Here is a 19,254-nt window from a genome sequence, read left to right as displayed (position 1 = left end):
ACTACCGATGTGACCAAGGTGAAAGGGCATGGCCTAACATAACGGGCTGGTATGTTAGTGGTACCTTGGAGTGTCAATCATGGGATTAGACACGTGGAGCACTTGGACCAAGTGCAAAGGTTGAGGGGCATGGATGCCCTTCTCGGGGTGAGCAAGCCCTAAGTTTGAAATTAAACTTATGGAGGTTGTGAATAAGACTCCTCTAAGTGGTTAGAGGTATGGTTAAGTGACTAAAGTATAATGAAAAAAATTAGTCACTTACACCATCCATCTCCTAAGTGACTTCATCACAAAACTTGAAGCCACTTGTTATGTTCCATAACATGCAATATTGTCACAGAGCACTCCACCATTAACATACCTCAAGTGTTAAAATGTTTTGATTCTAATGTTAAAATCCTTTGACACTAACAAGCAAATGCTACAAGAGACTAATAGTTTCAATGAAAGTATTTACAAAAGAATTTACATTATTAAAATCTATGTATGATTTTTATAAGGGTTTGACAACTAGATCAACAAGGATTTCTTTGTTGCACCACCTTTCACTTGATTTATGGCCTTGACTAAGTGATGAGATGGGTGATATAGCAAGACGAACGAGACAATGAGAAGAATGTAGAACATCCCAAATTGTTCATGTTACCCTCTTTTGATTGTCCATTGGATCAAGAGTTGTGTTGAATCTTAGCATGCACATAACACATTAATCTTAATTCTAGTGTTTCTAGCATTTTGTTTTGCTATTTAATATCTTCTTGTAAGGTTAGCTGATTCTCATATGGATCTGAAAATTAGGACCAATACTTAAGAGTTTAAGGAAGTTTAGCGACACCCTACCCCTTAGGTTGAGCCAGCTAGAAGCAAGCTAAACTTACTAGATCTTAATCTCAACATGTGGTATAATTCTTAAAACCATTATGATACCAGATGTAAACTATTAATTGTAAACTTTTCCAAAGTCAAACCTAAAATCCCTATGATACCAAATGTAAAATTTTAAATTTAAACTTCATCTAGCCCAATATTACTCATCTCAAAACCTTTAATCGATTGAAAAATAAAATGCACTTTTATTTATACACCTCTTCTTTTCATATTTAAACCATTATAAATCACCTGTCAAATAGTTCCTTTAATTGTTAAGCGTGTGGTACTAGGAAATCAAGGAAGATAGAAAACTACACAATGCATGCTAGAGAACCATAATAGGTATATTGCATAAACACTGTGGATCAATCCACCAAAGCAAATAACTCTTAAGGCATTTCAGATTGATCGAAACATAGAAGGGAGGTGGCTAGTCTCTCCACGCAGCACATCACAACCCCACATACACACAAGAAAGAAAAGAAAAAGATAGATATTCACCATGAGCCCGCATGCCCCCCACCAGTCCATCCACCCGTCAGCCACGCGAACTTGACAATCCGGTCGACCACCTGGACGCCGCGGTTGGTGACAGTTCGTACGGAAATCGAGGTGCGTACGGTAGGATTCTACCGCCCATGTGTTTTAATTTCTTATAGCGAACTAGGGGTTAGGACGCAGCCCAGAATATTCTCGGGGCATCTTTCTGCCACGTCATGCCAGTCATGGCCATGGCCATGACCGCGCAGCCGTCGGATGGGCCCTCATCCGAGGGCGGCAGCGCGGGTATAAAGGGTAGTTCAAACGCTGGCATAGATCAGTGTTCTCTCTTCTCTCGTTTTCCAACGCACAAAAGAAGAGGAAGAACACACAAAGAAGAGCGCAAACATTCGATTCGATCGGAGCAAAGAGGCGGCGATTCGATCGGAGAACAGGGCAAGGCCGGGCAATCGATTCCACGCACCGGCGCTCTCAATTTGGGCTTCTCATTCCTCCCCTGCTGCAGGAGCTAGACAAATCCTCCCTCAATCGATCGATCGATCGAGGAGAAGCTCACAGGGAAGAAGCGAAAATGGTGGCCAACGGCAGCGACACAACCTCCTCCTACTCGCCGCTCGTCCGGGTGTCGCCAGATCCCACGCTCTGCCTTCCCAATTCCACTCCGCGCTACGACACCGCCGATCCCCTCAGCTGGAAGAAGGCCGCGGCGGCGATGTCGGGTAGCCACCTCGAGGAGGTCCACGAGATGGCCCACACCGTCTACGGCGCCGCCAAGCCCAGCTTCCCGATCGAGGGCACCACGCTCACCATCGCCCAGGTGGCGGCGGTGGCCAAGCGCGGCGCCCAGGTACGCTTGGATTCCGCCGCCGCCAAGAAGAGGGTGGACGAGAGCTCCAACTGGGTACTCGACAATGCGATGAAGGGGACCGACATCCTCGGCGTCACGACTGGATTCGGCGCCACCTCCCACCGCCGGATCAACCAGGGCGTGGGGCTCCAGCGCGAGCTCATCCGCGTCCTCAACGCCGGGATCTTCAGCGACGACGATTCGACCAACGTTCTCCCGCTGGCCTTCGCGCGCGCCGCGATGCTGGTGCGCACCAACACGCTCCTCCAGGGCTACTCGGGCATCCGGTGGGAGATCCTGTCCGCCATGGAGAAGCTCGTCAACTCGGGCATCGTGGCGCGGATCCCACTCCGCGGGACGATCACTGCCTCCGGCGATCTCGTCCCTCTCAGCTACATTGCCGGGCTGCTCAGCGGCCGATCCAACGCGCGCGCCGTCTTGCCGGACGGGAAGGTCGTCAACAGCACCGAGGCGCTCAAGCTCGTCGGCGTGGAGCAGCCCTTCGAGCTCCAGCCCAAGGAAGGCTTCGCCATCGTCAACGGCACGGCAGTCGGCGCGGCGGTGGCCTCCATCGCCTGCTTCGACGCCAACGTCCTGGCGCTCCTGGCCGAGATCCTGTCCGCGATGTTCTGCGAGGCGATGCAAGGCAAGCCCGAGTTCACGGATCCGCTGACGCACAAGCTCAAGCACCACCCCGGCCAGATCGAGGCCGCCGCCATCATGGAGCACGTCCTCGCCGGGAGCTCCTACATGAAGGCCGCCGCCAAGCTCCACGAGACCGACCCCCTCAAGAAGCCCAAGCAGGACCGCTACGCGCTGCGCACCTCCCCGCAGTGGCTCGGCCCCCAGATCGAGGTCATCCGCCACGCCACTCACTCCATCCAGCGCGAGATCAACTCCGTGAATGACAACCCGATCATCGACGTTGCTCGCGACAAGGCCCTCCACGGTGGCAACTTCCAGGGGACGCCCATCGGTGTGTCCATGGATAACTTGCGCCTGGCGGTGGCGGCCATCGGGAAGCTCATGTTCGCGCAGTTCTCGGAGCTCGTCAATGACTTATACAACAACGGCCTGCCTTCCAACTTGAGCGGCGGATCCAACCCAAGCTTGGACTATGGTTTCAAAGGTGCCGAGATCGCCATGGCCTCGTACACCTCGGAGCTCCAGTACCTGGCCAACCCGGTCACCACCCACGTCCAGAGCGCCGAGCAGCACAACCAGGACGTGAACTCTCTCGGCCTCGTCTCGGCTCGCAAGACGGTGGAAGCTCTCGACATCCTCAAGCTCATGTCGTCGACGTATCTGGTGGCGCTGTGCCAGGCCATCGACCTCCGCCACCTCGAGGAGAACTTGCAAGCCACCGTGAAGCAGACCGTCTCTCACGCCGTTAAGAAGACGCTCACCACCGGGGCTGCCGGAGCGCTGCTGCGGTCGCGCTTCTGCGAGGAGGAGCTCCTGTCCGTGGTGGACAACCAGCACGTCTTCACCTACATCGATGATCCGGCCAGCGCTGGATACCCGCTCATGCAGAAGCTCCGCCAGGTTCTCGTCGAGCACGCCCTGAAGAACATCGGGGACGAGAAGGAGACGAGCTCCTCGGTGCTGCACAAGATCGGGCTGTTCGAGGAGGAGCTCAAGGCGGCGTTGAGTGTCGAGGTCCCGGCGGCCAGGGAGGCGTACGAGAGCGGTAACGCGGTGCTGCCAAACCGGATCTTCGACTGTGCCTCGGCGCCGCTGTATGAGTTTGTGAGGAAAGGTGCCGGGACTGCGCTGCTCATGGGGACCAAGAGTGGAACGCCCGGCGAGGACTTCACCAAAGTCTACGATGCCATCTGCCAGGGCAAGCTTGTTGCTCCCTTGTTGAAGTGTGTCGATGGCTGGTCCGGAACGCCCAGTTTTTGAGCTATGCTAGCCCGATCAAACGAGCGAGCGAGCGAGCACACACTTCCTGTTCCTTCTTGTTTCCTTTCAGCTTCTTCCTTTTTCTCAGAAAGCGGGGCGGGACGTTCAAAGTTTTCGAGATCTCTTGCCGGTTCGTCCATGTTTTTCGACATCATCCAGCTCTTCTTGTTTTTTCCTTCTTCCCTGTGCTGTTGCTGCTGCTGCCTGGCTAATTATTGTGTACATGTAATGAAAAGTTGGCGAATTTGTCTCTCGTTGCCTCGTTGCTTTCCTGCTTGCTTGTAACCGGATGCAAGGTTTCTTGCTTGTCCAACGTTCTCGACTTGCTCTCGGGTTCCAACACTCTAGGGAGTGGATTTTGTCAGTCCGTCCAATCCAATACGATCCGAAACAGTCCAGGAAACCATTAGAAACCTTTAAAGCAGCCGACCCCAGCCAAATCAAAGTACCGAGTGGAGAAGAGCTGTTTGCAAACGTTGAGGAAATCAACACCACTGTAGCTCACTTGCATGAGTAGCTGGGCCTTCCATCTACTGCAACATCCGAGGCTCTAGAATTGTTTTTTCTTTCTTTGCTTTCTTTTTCCCTGATCGGTCTGAGAGAAGAGCCCGGCGATAATCTCTGGTCCTTCTCAGCCAACAACAAGGAATTAAAGCGACAAAAAACAGGAGAGAAAAAATAAAACTATCGATCGATCTAACAATCGAGTCTAGCACTTACTCTCTCGCAGATCTGTGCGACACACTGCCACCTTTAATTGCCGTGCTGTGCCACCAAACTACTACTCTGCCACAGTCACCAATTTCTTTTCCCTCTTGGACATTTTCTGGAGTTTCTTGAGGTTGGTCACCTTCTGGAGCTTCAAACCCGACTTCTTCACGTTTTCCTCCTTCCTCTTCTTGTACTCCTCCAGCCTCTTTCTTGTTGGCCCGGATTTGCTCCTTGAGCTGCTGCTTGCGCTCCCGGAACTCGGCACGCTCCTCCAGGCTGCTGCTAACCCGCAGCGCCGACGCGCGGCACATCTTCACCTCCTTCCACTTGCGCCCAGACACCTTCACGCGTCGTAGCTGGGCTTAGCGTAGACGGGCCTGGAATCTCCCTCATCCATCGCCTGCCGCTTCTCCTCCTGCCGCTCGCCGCCTGATCGGCATCGCGCTTGCGCTTCTTGTTCCTTGCGCCGCCTAGCCCCTCGTCGAGGAATCGAAAATCCAGAGGCGCTGCGCCGCCATGGCTCCAAGAATGCCCTCCCTCGCTCGCGCAGCACAAAACTTATATTCTGCAAGTTTTATCAGCCCTAATGGAATCTTGATTTAGATATTGCGCCAAAAAATTTTAAACCCAAACCCTAAAATAAAAGATTAGATGTATGAAGTTTAAATGTATAATTATGATGTTGTATACTAATATTAGCATAATGGGATTTTAGTAGCTATCATAGATTAGTTTTAATTTGGACCAATATAAGTTAAAGTTTTTGGGTTAATTGATATACATATTTTTATATTCCATTTTCATATTCCATGCACTCACATTAGTGGAGGTGAAAGGCAACTTTAATTGTCCGTGAGGAGTGCTTAAATTTAGAATTTTAATTAGATTTAGGTTTTGTATTGTCTAGATCTTCTTTTCTTTCTAGCTTTTGTTTTTTTTCTTTTGCTTTTTCTTTTTTCATTCATCTTCATGCCAGAGTAGCAATCTCCTCCTTCGTTAACTTTGGAGTTGCAATTAATGCAATTTCTCAATGTTATGCAATTATAATTGAACAACCAAATTTAGTTGATAGCGACATTCATAGCGTGTGGTACAATTCCTCTTGCTCTTATTGCCAATCCTTGCATTGGTTAGAATTCTTTTATAAAAATCCTGAAGATGATGTATACCATTGGTTTGATCACTTTATAATGATTGCTATATATCATTTTTGGGATAATGTTTGGCATTTATGTAAATTTCCCATGTATCTTTAAAAGATGGTGTTGCAGTGGTACAATAGCTTGAGCGCAACCACTCGTGCAGACTGGAGCATTCTCCCAAATGTCTTCAAATGTGCATTTATACATGTTAATAATTGTGATGATGTCTTTTAACAATTGTATTGTCTTCATCAAGGGCCATCTAAATTAATGATGCAATTTGGCATTCATTTCTATAGCCTCTTACTTCATACAGAGCCAAATATGTTGGAGCAGATTAAGTTAGGAATGTTATAGCTAGTATTTTATCAAGATTTTGTAGGACTTGTGCATGCACTAACTCCAGCCACCCTTGATAATGCTCTTTGTTTAGCACAATATCATGAAACGTCGCTTATTCCACTTCTTGTTACACATCCTTCAACCCCACTGCTTATGGGAAATAGTCTTATTCTAATAGAGGTTGATGCTGCTGTTGCCTAAATTTAAGGACAGGGGTGAGGACATGGTCATGGCCATAACCGTGATATTTGTTGCTAGGCATGTGATGAAGTTAGTCACACTTATCGGCATTATCAGCATTTTCAGAGTGGCAATCTCCACTTCCTAGGTGGAGACCTTGACATTAATAACATCTTATTGATGTTGCTACAGTGGAAAATTTGAAGACTGAGATGCTTCTGAAAAACGAGGAGTCACACAAGTAATAGAGGGAACTTGTGCAAATAAATCAATGATCCCTTCATCTTTCTTTCGAGAGTATCATCAAGGGGTTCACTCGGCACCAGTTCATTTAGTGTTTACTTTCCAAATTCATTTTTATAAGAAAATATCTTCTATTATTCTCTTTGTGTTAGTTGATATAGACTTGAGTTTATTTTCTATTGCTTGGCCTATTGCCATATGTTACCATCTATATCTATATTGTGTGGCAAAGCCAATTTTCATTTTTTATGGCAACGGCAATATACACATATGTGCACGGGATGAGGTGAACATGGTTATGTATATGGGCGATCTTGAGCTTGAGTTGCAATCATTACAGGCGGTGCCGAATCAAGCTTTTGACCTCATCCTTAGTATAGATTGATTGCAGTGCAATCATGCCGAGTGTGACTTTAAGGCTTCTCCCCCTTATCTCATACTTCTTTATATTTCTTCCTTTCCTCTCACTTTAGTACTTTTTACTTTTGTTTCCCCATTACTTCCTTTTATATTTCTATTTTATCTTCTCCAATTCTTTTGATAGTCTTTGTGTTGCAGTGGTTGAACTATCATCTATTACATTAAGTGACAATCCCGGATGTATACCCTCTTCCTCACATTGTTGATCTCTTGGATCGTCTAGGGAGAAATTGTTGGTTCACCAAATTAAATCTTGCTTCGGGGTACTGGCAAATACTGATGGCTGAAGAAAATATTTTTAAGACTATATTTTGTACACCATTTGGCTTGTAGGAGTTTTTGGTGATGCTGTTTGGTTTGAACATTGCTCCAACAACTTTCTAGTGGATGGTGGACGAGGTTTTTTGTGATATACTAGAAGTAATTACTGACTTCATCGATGATGTTTTAATTCATTCGGAGGGGCATGAGAGGAATACGTCCATGATGTTTGTAAAGTGTTGGATCAGTTACGGAAAGTTAGTTTAAAGCTGAAGCAGTCGAAATGTGTATTTGGGTCTAAGGACATGATTTATCTTGGGTACCATATTTCTTGTGAGGGTTTTCAAATTGATCATGACAAACTTGTGGTTGTTCTAAAGTTCCCTACTTTAAAATGTGTGAATGATGTGTAGCATTTCCTGAGCAAGGTGTAGTATTCCAATTGTTTTGTTGATCATCTTTCTGATTGCATTGCACCATTATGAGCATTGCTGAAGTTGTTAATGTCTTATTTCGTTTGATCTGCAGACTGTGAGTGGGCATTTATGGATCTCAAAGAGTTATTGATGACTCCTCCAGTTTTGGTATATCTTGACTACATTCGGCTTTTCATTTTGTGTGTGGATGCTTCTGATATCGATTTTGGAAGCATGTTGATGCAAGAGAGCCTGAGTGTGCCTGGTTAGTGCCATCCCAATATATATATTAGTCGTACATTACAACTAGCAGAGATGAATTACTCCACGATAAAGAAGAAATATTTAGCAACATTTTGGGGTTTTGAGAAACTTTATACATATCTACATGTTTCTTGGACATTATTAAAAGGTGATCATGTTGCAATTACTTCATTACTAAAGCAAAAAAACTTGGTTAGTCGTATTGCTTGGTGGGATTTAAAGCTTTAGATGTATGATTTTGATATTGTTCATTGCTTAGAGAGTTTTATGGCTGATACTGATATTCTTTTTCGAGCTCCTCTTTCTTCTTCACTCTCTTCTCATGTTTTTAACGAATTTATTATTCTAGCATCTATGAAGTTTTTATATGAGGATTCTATGCCATCAGTGGTTGCTATACTTGATGTTCAGTATCCACAAGGCGCAGAGCACAAATTTACCACTTCTCTTGACAAGGTTCATGAGACTTAAAAGATTGAGATGTGAATTCAAAGGCTTTGTGATGGGTTTAAGAATCTTGCATTACGTGCTGATGATTTGCCATTTTAGCATTTACATTCTCATTTTCGCTTTGAGAACAATTTTTTTTTATCGCTTTGAGAACAATTTTTTTTTTTTGATGATCATTTACAACTAATGATGCTTTCAATCTTTATTCCACCTTTTCTCCATAGCCTACCATGATTCTCTTATTTTAGGCAAGCATATAGGACATCGTTGTATGACTGAGAAGCTATATAGGTCTTTTTATTAGCTAGAGATGTGACGTAATGTTATCTAGTATATCCATAGCTATGTTTGATGCCAAGCTTGTAATATTCCCTCTCATATTACAGAAAGATGGTTGGAGTTAATTGCAGTTTCCTATCCATTTGAATTGGTGGTGTTTAATCTAATGGGGCTTTTTCTATGATTGACTATTGGCAATGAGTATGTTATATTGCTTCTAATTACTTAACTCATTTTGTGGAAGTTAATGCTCTTGCTAGCGCATCTGCAACTACTGTTGGATACTTCCTCCTCAATAAAATGGTGTTCTAGCATTTTTATTCAGAGCAAATTCTTTCAAATAATGGTCCCGCATTTATAACTAAGGTATTTCATGTTTTGATGTCTCTATTGGGGATACGCCACACTTTCACAAGTGTTTATCCACAATTAAACAGTTTGGTGGAATAGTTTGTTCTAACTTTCAAAGGGATGATCGTGAAGTACGTAAACTTTTAACGTTCAAATTGAGATTGTTATTTGTTATTTCTTCAATATGTGTATGTCACAAAAGTGTAGAATTTTATTAATGTTTCATCATATAAACTCTTATATGGTCATGATCCAATATTACCAATGGAGTTGAATTTACTTTTGCAATTGCCACGAACTATCGATGCACATGGTTTATTTAAGGTTCCTTGCTTAGTGAAAAGGACTATATTAGGTGTTGCGGCAAGTGGAACTATAAGTTTATGACGTTCGGTATAACATTTAACAAGCTAATCCTTCAGAAATTATGTATGTGCAACAATTAAAACACTTCATACAAAGGGATAAAAAACAATTTATACTACATATAGATCCACTAATGCCTCCTCTTGATATTCTTCTAGATCCTAGCCTATCCATGAGAGAACCCTAATAGTCTTTTATCATTATGAGAGGAAGGGATGATGTAAGGTCCAAATGTACAGTTATGAATAATAATATTTATGTAAAGGGATTTTAGTAGTAGTAAATTGATTTCAATCGGAACCATTCACTTCTGTATATAAATTAGGGATTTAAAGCTAATTTATATATATATTTATGTATTCCATTTCATATGAAAAATTCCAATCACATTTTCCTTATTGTAAAGCGCCTTATTGATCGCCAGCCGTCGGATGCAGCATTGGACGGTCAGGCGGGCTCTTTGCTATTGGCCGTTGGATGGCCGCTAGAATCCGACGGTGTTTAATTCCGAGGCGTTGGCGGCCATCGGATGAAACGAATGGACGGCATCAGCTGATGCAATGTAATGTGTGTGCTGTGTGTGTTGTGTGATATTAATTTCTATCAATCTTGTTCTCAAATGTTTGCCTCCTTCCTTCTTCCTCTTCTTTCCCCGTCCAACGATCGATCCATCTCTTTTAATCGCTGGAATTCGAATCGCTTCGATCGCCCTGAGAGCCGTCTTGTTTTTGCCTCGCCAAGAATCCACTCTGCTCCGCTTGCACGTCCTACCATCGAGCTCACCGAATCGTCCAGGTAAGAAAATTACTCCTCTCTCCATTTAAATGGTGTCCTCCCCTGTTCTTGGTGTTCTTGGTGCTTTGTGGGATTTGCTTAGCAAAATCGCGCTCGTGGGTTTTCTCGCCGCTGCTTAGCGCACATAGAACAGCCTGCATTGATCGCAATTTCACTCCCAGCCACGATTTGAGTTCCGGAATTCCAAAATTCTCTTTTTGATCGCGCGATCGATCAAAAGAATGAGATGATAAACGATAAACGAAGAAAGTAAAAGAGCTCTCATCTTGATTCCAATTGGAACAAGCCATGATCAATCTTGAGTTGGTTTTGAGACATCTCTTACGTCGTTCACTGCAAAGAGCTTGGTGTACTGTTTCCCCAATGCGTTCTTACGCGTCATGAGAACCTGCCCGCTTGCAAAGGTTATGCTGTAAAATATAAGTCATTTGATCCTCGTTCAAAGCACAAAGGCTCACAATCACTGGAAAGCGTCCAATAAACTCTGGTATCAATCCATATGAAATGAGATCACTGCTCTCGTCCTACTCAAGAGAAAAGAGAGATCTCTAAATTTTAAAGCCGTAAAGTGGACCAAACCTTTTCAAGCAAGGATGAAGCAACCGTCGCACTGGTTGTACCACCGTTGTTTCTTATATTGGCTCGCACTGGTGCCCCAAAACCGATAGACGAATCTTGTCTCCTGGGATATTGCTTTAGATATGATAACTAAAATCTTTGCAACCACTAACCTCTCTGCAATCGTTTTCTTCAGATCCACAAAAGCTCCCCCGCATATAAAAAGGATTTCTTTCGTATCAATCTGAAAGTAGGCATGGTTAAATAAATCAAAGCTGAAAGATAGAACCCCACAGCGAACCTGGGTGTGATCGCTACGAGGATGCTTTCTAGCTCCTTTCTTAGGGACGTTAACAATCTGTACACACTCACTGAACGAGTTGATTACCCCAGAAGCCTTTGCAATGAGAATAGAATTTCAGCTCCTTACAGTTCCTTCCAAAATTGTGAGCAGTGCTTGTTGAACACCTTCACCGCTCACGTCCCTTCCAATGTCGAGGCTTTCTGACTGCACTGGAGAAAAGTCAGGCCGAAAGAAAGAAAGAAAAATGGATTTTGATCATACCTTTTTGGTAATTTTGTCGACTTCGTCAACGTAGACTATTCCTTGCTGAGCTGCATTTACGTTGAACTCGGTTCCACGTCTTCTCCAACATACCCTGCCTAAAAAGGAGCCAAGCTCAAACAAAATTTCCTTGCATGCATCTTAGAAAATTTGTTGATTGAATCTTGCCTGTGTGAGCGTCGTAGCATCTGCAATTATGAAGGGAACATTCACAAACTTTGACTTAGCTAACAATGTCTTCCCTGCAAAAAATCAAGATGAGCTTGCATGGAATCTTGTGTAAAGCATCGGTACCAGAGCCAGTAGGACCGAGCAACAGCACGTTGCTCTTCTCAAGCTCAACTTCATCGTCTCGAGACGCATTGGCATTCAATGCTACGCTCTCATTAAATTCCTCTGATCTGAAAAACGATGCAAGCACTTGTTGGTATAGGAATAGAAAAAATGTTGCGTACTCTCCCATAACAGCGGCTTTGGCAACTTCATTTCTTAAACTCTCAAAGTAAATCCGTTTGTAGTGATTATAGACTGCCACAGACAACACCTGGAAGAGAAGAACAACCAAACGTTAAGATAAAAGCAAGAACACGAGCACTATCACACCTTTTTGGCTCGTTCCTGGCCGATGACGAACTTGTCAAGCTCCTCGGAGATCTCACGAGGAGAAGACAAATTCCTCCCGAGATTGGAACCACCCCATCTCCGGCTCGTGTCACCCAGCGAGTAGCTCGATCCAGAGTTGTGCTTGGACGATTTCTTGTGTGAGCGCGTGACGTGGGTGTCTGGTGGAATGGGAGGTGACGGTGGCTCCACAGGAATCATGCCCCCGGAGCTTTCCCCGGAGTTCCTTCAACTGTCATTCCCACCACCACCGGAAGCCGACGAAGAAGAAGACGATGGCGATGACGACGACACCTTTTCCAGCAATGCATTGTTGATCATCTTCCTCACCCAGCCGCGGCCATGGAGGAAGGAGATTGTTCTTGCTCCTCCTTGCTGCTCCTGGGATCTTGCGCACATCCGATCCCTTTCTAGGGTTCCTTCCGAGCCGAGGCAACCCGCTACCAATAAATGCGCGCCACGTCAGCCCAAAGTTTAAATCTTGGCGGGGAGTTTAGATCAATGTTTGTGACAACGAGACGTAAGCAGCAGCGTTGTTTGGTTCCATCTCAAGAACAGACATGGCACACACTCTTCCTTGTTCAAGGTTTTTGTCACTGGAACAAAACGCGAGCACGCAATGCCAATCGACAAGATCAGGAACGCTGGGCATTTCAGCAATCACGGCTTGGGCATTCGCCAAAACGACTGCCCGGCACAGGAGATCGATCACGCAGCTGTAGTGCTGCTTGGTTGCCTCCAATCCGAAGTCCCGTGTCATAACCAAGAAGCAAACAACGCTGATTGCGCTCGGGATCCACTGCTGCTGAAGCTCGTAGAAGAATCCGATCGCTTGGGCTGGCTTGCCTTGCCCCGCATATGCCTCCAGCACTGAATTCCAGCTCACGAGATCGCGCTCCGGCATCGATCGGAAAACTTTTTCAGCTTCTTGCAGATGCCCATCGCGGGCAAATGCAGAAAGAACGGTGTTCCAAGTTGTTATGTCTCTCTGGTTAGCCCTGTGAAAAACACGAACTGCACTAGCAAGTTTGAGATTAAGTGCTAAAGATGAAATAAATGCGTTTCGGGCTATGGTATCTACTTCGGGCATTGTATAAAATAAAGCCTCTGCTTCTTCAAAATACCCGAACGAGGTATATGCAAAGATCATCGACGTCCAAGAGGAGATGCACCAGCCGCGGACCTGATCAAATATTTCCTTTGCTTCCTCAAGCTTTCCACACCGTGCCAGCGTGTCTACCATGACTGACATGGATCCTACGTCGTGCACAGGCATTTGCATCATTTAGTAGCCTGTACCGAGCGCGGACTGATCAAATATTTCCTTTGCTTCCTCAAGCTTCCACACCGTGCCAGCGTGTCTACCATGACTGACATGGATCCTACGTCGTGCACAGGCATTTGCCCAAACAAGTTAATTACGTGTAAGGTTTGCCCATCTTGGGCAATGCTGCCAGCATGGCATTCCACGCTGCCAGGTCTCGTCCAGGCATTTGATGAAAGATGCCCTGTGCTTGAGTGACGTGTCCAGCGCGACCGTATGACGTCGGCATCACTGGCCATGACACAATGTTGTGCTCCGGCATGCGATCAAAGAGATCTCTCGTTTCGCCCAGAAGAAGAGGATCCTGGCCAAATGCCGCTACCATCGTTGATTCCTGAGCGTAAGCTCGCGAGATAGCCTTCCTTCTGGAGAAATGCCCATTTATGGCGACGAGATTCCACTCTAGCATCGAGTCAAACAAGACTCTTTGCTTGCTGGATCTTGCCGTTGGAACCAAACCCACTAATCGCGACCGTCCACGACATGAGATTCCTCTCGGGCATAGCGTTCATGCCCTTCAGATCCCCAGTTCGGGCATATCCCGTTAGCATCACCGTCCAAGAGAAAAGATTCCTTCTCTTCATGGAATCAAACACCCTCTTTGTGTCGTCGAAAGAGGAACAAGATGCCATGTTTTCCAGCAAGGAATTCCAGGATGCTAGGCTCTGATCTGGCATGGAATCAAAGACCTACGTTTGACGGGACAAGATTCCCAGTGCCGGTATTATGTCCTTTGAAAAGCTGGCGGAGGATTTACTATGCTTTTTACCGCCGAATCACAATCTTGAGCCCAGCGAATCGTTTGCGGAGGTTGTTAGATTCCACAGGACGCCCTTGAAGGGTAGGTATCCCGCACTTGATTGTCACTATCTAGATTTTTGCTTTGGGATGGATTCATAATAGATGGTGTGGGCTATCATCAGCACAGCACAAGATTTCACTTTCTAGTGTGTCGTGTAAAACAAATGCCACTTGAAAGAGACACACACAAATAGCGTCTTTTTTTTTTTTTAAACGTTTACCATTCCTTTTGCTGATAAAGGCAGAAAACCCAGAAAAGGAGAGCAAAGCTTTCGTGGGTGCGCCCACACCACTCTTGTTGTTGTCTCCGGGCAAAAAGATTGCCACGCGAATCCGTTAATCTCTTACGAAGTCCTGCGTCTATCTATCCATCTATCTATCTACCCAAGTCTGCGAATTCCTTGCACGAGAGGCTGACCGGTCAACAAGTGAACATCCAGTTTCAACCAAAGTCTTTAAATAATTTATACTATTAAAGTCTATGTATGATTTTTATAAGGGTTCTACAAGTAGATCAACGAGGTTTTCTTTGTTGCGCTACCTTTCACTTGATTTACGGCCCTGACTGATCTAGAGTGATGAGATGGGCGATACAGCAGGACAAACGAGACAACGAGAAGAATGTGTGCATGAGAGGCATCCCACGTTGTTCACGTTACCCTCTTTCGACTGTCCGTTGGATCGAGAGTCGTGTTGAAGTTTGGCACGCACACACAACACATCGATCTTAATAATCGTTCTTTTTGTAAGGTTTCTGGCGTTTGCCTCCCGTACCGTGCTGCCTTCGTGCCTCGGTATTTAAATTTAATGTCTTCATGCAGGGTTAGCTGGTTCTCACCTGGATCTGAAAATCACGACCAATGCTTAGGAGCTTAGGGTTCGCGGAAAGTTTCGAGCCGCTCGAGAAGGATTGTGTCGGAATCGATTTCGCCAACCTGGGCATGTGGTGTGTTGCAGAATCCCCTGGACTGGAGCGACGAGAGGGGCCTGGAAAATCAAGGAAGAGAGAAAATAACTCTAGGGCAAACAAAAAACTGAAACATAGAGGGGAGATGGCTGGTCTCTCCTCGCAGCACGTAACAACCCCACACACGCACGCACACACACACACACAAGAAAGTAGAGAAAAAAGATATTAGCAGGGCGACGTGGAAGAGAATCATACAACACATACAAAGGCGGTGCTTTGCCCACGTCACCTCGCATCGACCTTTTAGGGCTCCACGTCACCATGACCCAGCATGCCCCCCATGGCCCCATGCCCCCATGCCCCCCATGCCACGCATTGACCGGCAGGTAGGGCTTTGCCGGCGGGTCAAGTCCATCCACCCGTCCGCCACGCGGGCTTGACAATCCGGCCGTCCACCTGGACGCCGCGGTTGGTAGATAGGGATGTCCCCATTAGAATATCCTAACTTCCCCCCACCTCAATTAAGACTCAAGTTACGGTACATAACTTATACCACCTTCACACCACCATATTTAAATCTCATTTGCTTTTACTTTATACTCTTCTTCAAAAGGTGCATTTTACCATTGTTTGCATAATTCCTTAAATGCTACTTTGATAAGGTGGTAATGCTAATTTAGGCTCTAAACCCAATAAAACAATTCCCACAGCTCGTACGGAAGTGGTGCGGGTTCTACCGTTGACTGGCCCATGTGTTTTATTTCCCTACAGCGAACTAGCAGTGGAAGTGCCCAGCATGGACCGCATCGAACGCGCGGCGCGCAGCGCTTGCTTGACTGCCCGGTCATCTCCGCCGTAGGTTGGTGACCATTCGCCCACGCGGCCCGGAATATTCTTAGAGCATCCGGTCTGCCACGTCATGCCGGTCATGGCCATGGCCATGACAGTGCAGCCGTCGGATGGGCCCTCATCCGAGGGCGGCAGCGCGGGTATAAAGGGTAGTTCAAACGCTGGCACAGATCAGTGTTCTCTCTTCTCTCTTTTTCCAACGCACAAAAGAAGAGGAAGAACACACAAAGAAGAGCGCAAACATTCGATTCGATCCGAGCAAAGAGAGGGCGATTCGATCGGAGAACAGGGCAAGGCCGGGCAATCGATTCCACGCATCCTCGTCTTGTGCATTGGCAGGAGCTCGATTTAGCGGCGCTCTCAATTTGGGCTTTTCATTCCTCCCCTGCTGCAGGAGCTAGACAAATCCTCCCTCAATCGATCGATCCAGGAGAAGCTCACAGGGAAGAAGCGAAAATGGTGGCCAACGGCAGCGACACAACCTCCTCCTACTCGCCGCTCGTCCGGGTGTCGCCAGATCCCACGCTCTGCCTCCCCAATTCCACTCCGCGCTACGACACCTCCGATCCCCTCAGCTGGAAGAAGGCCGCGGCGGCGATGTCGGGTAGCCACCTCGAGGAGGTCCGCGAGATGGTCCACACCGTCTACGGCGCCGCCAAGCCCAGCTTCCCGATTGAGGGCACCACGCTCACCATCGCCCAGGTGGCGGCGGTGGCCAAGCGCGGCGCCGCAGCCCAGGTACGCTTGGATTCCGCCGCTGCCAAGAAGAGGGTGGACGAGAGCTCCAACTGGGTGCTCGACAATGCGATGAAGGGGACCGACACCTACGGCGTCACGACTGGATTCGGCGCCACCTCCCACCGCCGGACCAACCAGGGCGTGGAGCTCCAGCGCGAGCTCATCCGCTTCCTCAACGCCGGGATCTTCAGCGAGGACGATTCGACCAACGTTCTCCCGCTGGCCTTCGCGCGCGCCGCGATGCTGGTGCGCACCAACACGCTCCTCCAGGGCTACTCGGGCATCCGGTGGGAGATACTGTCCGCCATGGAGAAGCTCGTCAACTCGGGCATCGTGGCGCGGATCCCACTCCGCGGGACGATCACTGCCTCGGGCGATCTCGTTCCTCTCAGCTACATTGCCGGGCTGCTCACCGGCCGATCCAACGCGCGCGCCGTCTTGCCGGATGGGAAGGTCGTCACCAGCGCCGAGGCGCTCAAGCTCGTCGGCGTGGAGCAGCCGTTCGAGCTCCAGCCCAAGGAAGGCCTCGCCATCGTCAACGGCACGGCAGTGGGCGCGGCGGTGGCCTCCATCGCCTGCTTCGATGCCAACGTCCTGGCGCTCCTGGCCGAGATCCTGTCCGCGATGTTCTGCGAGGCGATGCAAGGCAAGCCCGAGTTCACGGATCCGCTGACGCACAAGCTCAAGCACCACCCCGGCCAGATCGAGGCCGCCGCCATCATGGAGCACGTCCTCGCCGGGAGCTCCTACATGAAGGCCGCCGCCAAGCTCCACGAGACCGACCCCCTCAAGAAGCCCAAGCAGGACCGCTACGCGCTGCGCACCTCCCCGCAGTGGCTCGGCCCCCAGATCGAGGTCATCCGCCACGCCACTCACTCCATCCAGCGCGAGATCAACTCCGTGAATGACAACCCGATCATCGACGTTGCTCGCGACAAGGCCCTCCACGGTGGCAACTTCCAGGGGACGCCCATCGGTGTGTCCATGGATAACTTGCGCCTGGCGGTGGCGGCCATCGGGAAGCTCATGTTCGCGCAGTTCTCGGAGCTCGTCAATGACTTCTACAACAACGGCCTGCCTTCCAACCTCAGCGGCGGATCCAACCCGAGCTTGGACTATGGTTTCAAAGGTGCCGAGATCGCCATGGCCTCGTACACCTCGGAGCTCCAGTACCTGGCCAACCCGGTCACCACCCACGTCCAGAGCGCCGAGCAGCACAACCAGGACGTGAACTCTCTCGGCCTCGTCTCGGCTCGCAAGACGGTGGAAGCTCTCGACATCCTCAAGCTCATGTCGTCGACGTATCTGGTGGCGCTGTGCCAGGCCATCGACCTCCGCCACCTCGAGGAGAACTTGCAAGCCACCGTGAAGCAGACCGTCTCTCACGCCGTTAAGAAGACGCTCACCACCGGGGCTGCCGGAGCGCTGCTGCCGTCGCGCTTCTGCGAGAAGGAGCTCCTGTCCGTGGTGGACAACCAGCACGTCTTCACCTACATCGATGATCCGGCCAGCGCTGGATACCCGCTCATGCAGAAGCTCCGCCAGGTTCTCGTCGAGCACGCCCTGAAGAACATCGGGGACGAGAAGGAGACGAGCTCCTCGGTGTTGCACAAGATCGGGCTGTTCGAGGAGGAGCTCAAGGCGGCGTTGAGTGTGGAGGTCCCGGCGGCCAGGGAGGCGTACGAGAGCGGTAACGCGGTGCTGCCAAACCGGATCTTCGACTGTGCCTCGGCGCCGCTGTATGAGTTTGTGAGGAAAGGTGCCGGGACTGCGCTGCTCATGGGGACCAAGAGTGGAACGCCCGGCGAGGACTTCACGAAAGTCTACGATGCCATCTGTCAGGGGAAGCTTGTTACTCCCTTGTTGAAGTGTCTCGATGGCTGGTCCGGAACGCCCAGTTTTTGAGCTTCGCTAACTCGCTAGCCCGATCAAACGAGCGAGCGAGCGAGCACACACTTCCTGTTCCTTCTTGTTTCCTTTCAGCTTCTTCTTCCTTTTTCTCAGAAAGCGGGGCGGGACGTTCAAAGTTTTCGAGATCTCTTGCCGGTTCGTCCATTTTTTTCGACATCATCCAGCTCTTCTTGTTTTTTCCTTCTTCCCTGTGCTGCTGCTGCTGCTGCCACTGCTGTGGCGGCTGCTGCTGCTGGCTGCTAATTATTGTGTACATCTAATGAAAAGTTGACGAATTTGTCTCTCGTTGCCTCGTTGCCTTCCTGCTTGCTTTCTAGCTTGTCCAACGTTCTCGACTTGCTCTCGGGTTCCAACACTCTAGGGAATGGATTTTGTCCGTCCGTCCAATCCGATCCGATCCGAAACAGTCCAAGAAACCAGTAGGAACCTTTAAAGCAGCCGAGCCGAGCCAAATCGAGCAGGCCGAAAGTCAAGTACCGAGTGGAGAAGAGCTGTTCGTAAACGTTGAGGAAATCAACACCACTGTAGCTCACTTGAATGAGTAGCTGGGCCTTCCATCTACTCCAACGTCCGCTAGAATTGTTTTTTCTTTCTTTGCTTTCTTTTTCCCTGATCGGTCTGAGAGAAGAGCCCG

General features: G+C 48.2%; 5 protein-coding genes across 5 annotated transcripts; 2 read left to right on the top strand and 3 right to left on the bottom strand.

Moving 5' to 3' along the window:
- Positions 1 to 1,839: 1,839 nt before the first annotated feature.
- LOC9634550 (phenylalanine ammonia-lyase) lies at positions 1,840 to 4,127 on the top strand. The gene has a single exon (XM_002981884.2). The coding sequence runs from the start codon at positions 1,943 to 1,945 to the stop codon at positions 4,121 to 4,123; it is 2,181 nt and encodes a 726-aa protein (XP_002981930.2). The 5' UTR covers positions 1,840 to 1,942; the 3' UTR covers positions 4,124 to 4,127.
- A 6,475-nt stretch (positions 4,128 to 10,602) lies between these two features.
- Positions 10,603 to 11,557, bottom strand: LOC112350512 (CLP protease regulatory subunit CLPX1, mitochondrial-like). The gene is made up of 6 exons (XM_024686842.1): positions 11,534 to 11,557; positions 11,332 to 11,369; positions 11,203 to 11,272; positions 11,075 to 11,145; positions 10,923 to 11,025; positions 10,603 to 10,867 (listed from the first exon to the last, which is right to left on the bottom strand). The coding sequence occupies exons 1-6, from the start codon at positions 11,555 to 11,557 to the stop codon at positions 10,715 to 10,717; spliced, it is 459 nt and encodes a 152-aa protein (XP_024542610.1). The 3' UTR covers positions 10,603 to 10,714.
- LOC112350578 (CLP protease regulatory subunit CLPX1, mitochondrial-like) lies at positions 11,241 to 13,350 on the bottom strand. The gene is made up of 4 exons (XM_024686991.1): positions 12,070 to 13,350; positions 11,761 to 12,010; positions 11,467 to 11,708; positions 11,241 to 11,409 (listed from the first exon to the last, which is right to left on the bottom strand). The coding sequence occupies exons 1-3, from the start codon at positions 12,286 to 12,288 to the stop codon at positions 11,608 to 11,610; spliced, it is 570 nt and encodes a 189-aa protein (XP_024542759.1). The 5' UTR covers positions 12,289 to 13,350; the 3' UTR covers positions 11,241 to 11,409; positions 11,467 to 11,607.
- On the bottom strand, positions 12,581 to 13,330 carry LOC112350511 (pentatricopeptide repeat-containing protein At2g13600-like). Its single transcript, XM_024686840.1, has one exon. It carries the CDS (start codon positions 13,328 to 13,330, stop codon positions 12,581 to 12,583), a length of 750 nt encoding a protein of 249 aa, XP_024542608.1.
- A 2,808-nt stretch (positions 13,351 to 16,158) lies between the features above and the next one.
- On the top strand, positions 16,159 to 18,904 carry LOC9634549 (phenylalanine ammonia-lyase). Its single transcript, XM_002981883.2, has one exon. The coding sequence runs from the start codon at positions 16,428 to 16,430 to the stop codon at positions 18,612 to 18,614; it is 2,187 nt and encodes a 728-aa protein (XP_002981929.2). The 5' UTR covers positions 16,159 to 16,427; the 3' UTR covers positions 18,615 to 18,904.
- Positions 18,905 to 19,254: the final 350 nt, after the last annotated feature.

The sequence above is a fragment of the Selaginella moellendorffii genome, unplaced genomic scaffold, assembly GCF_000143415.4.
Source record: "Selaginella moellendorffii unplaced genomic scaffold, v1.0 SELMOscaffold_51, whole genome shotgun sequence".
NCBI lineage: Eukaryota > Viridiplantae > Streptophyta > Lycopodiopsida > Selaginellales > Selaginellaceae > Selaginella > Selaginella moellendorffii.
The sequence above is the reverse complement of the archived record's forward strand: the minus strand, read 5'-3'. Positions and strand labels throughout refer to the sequence as shown.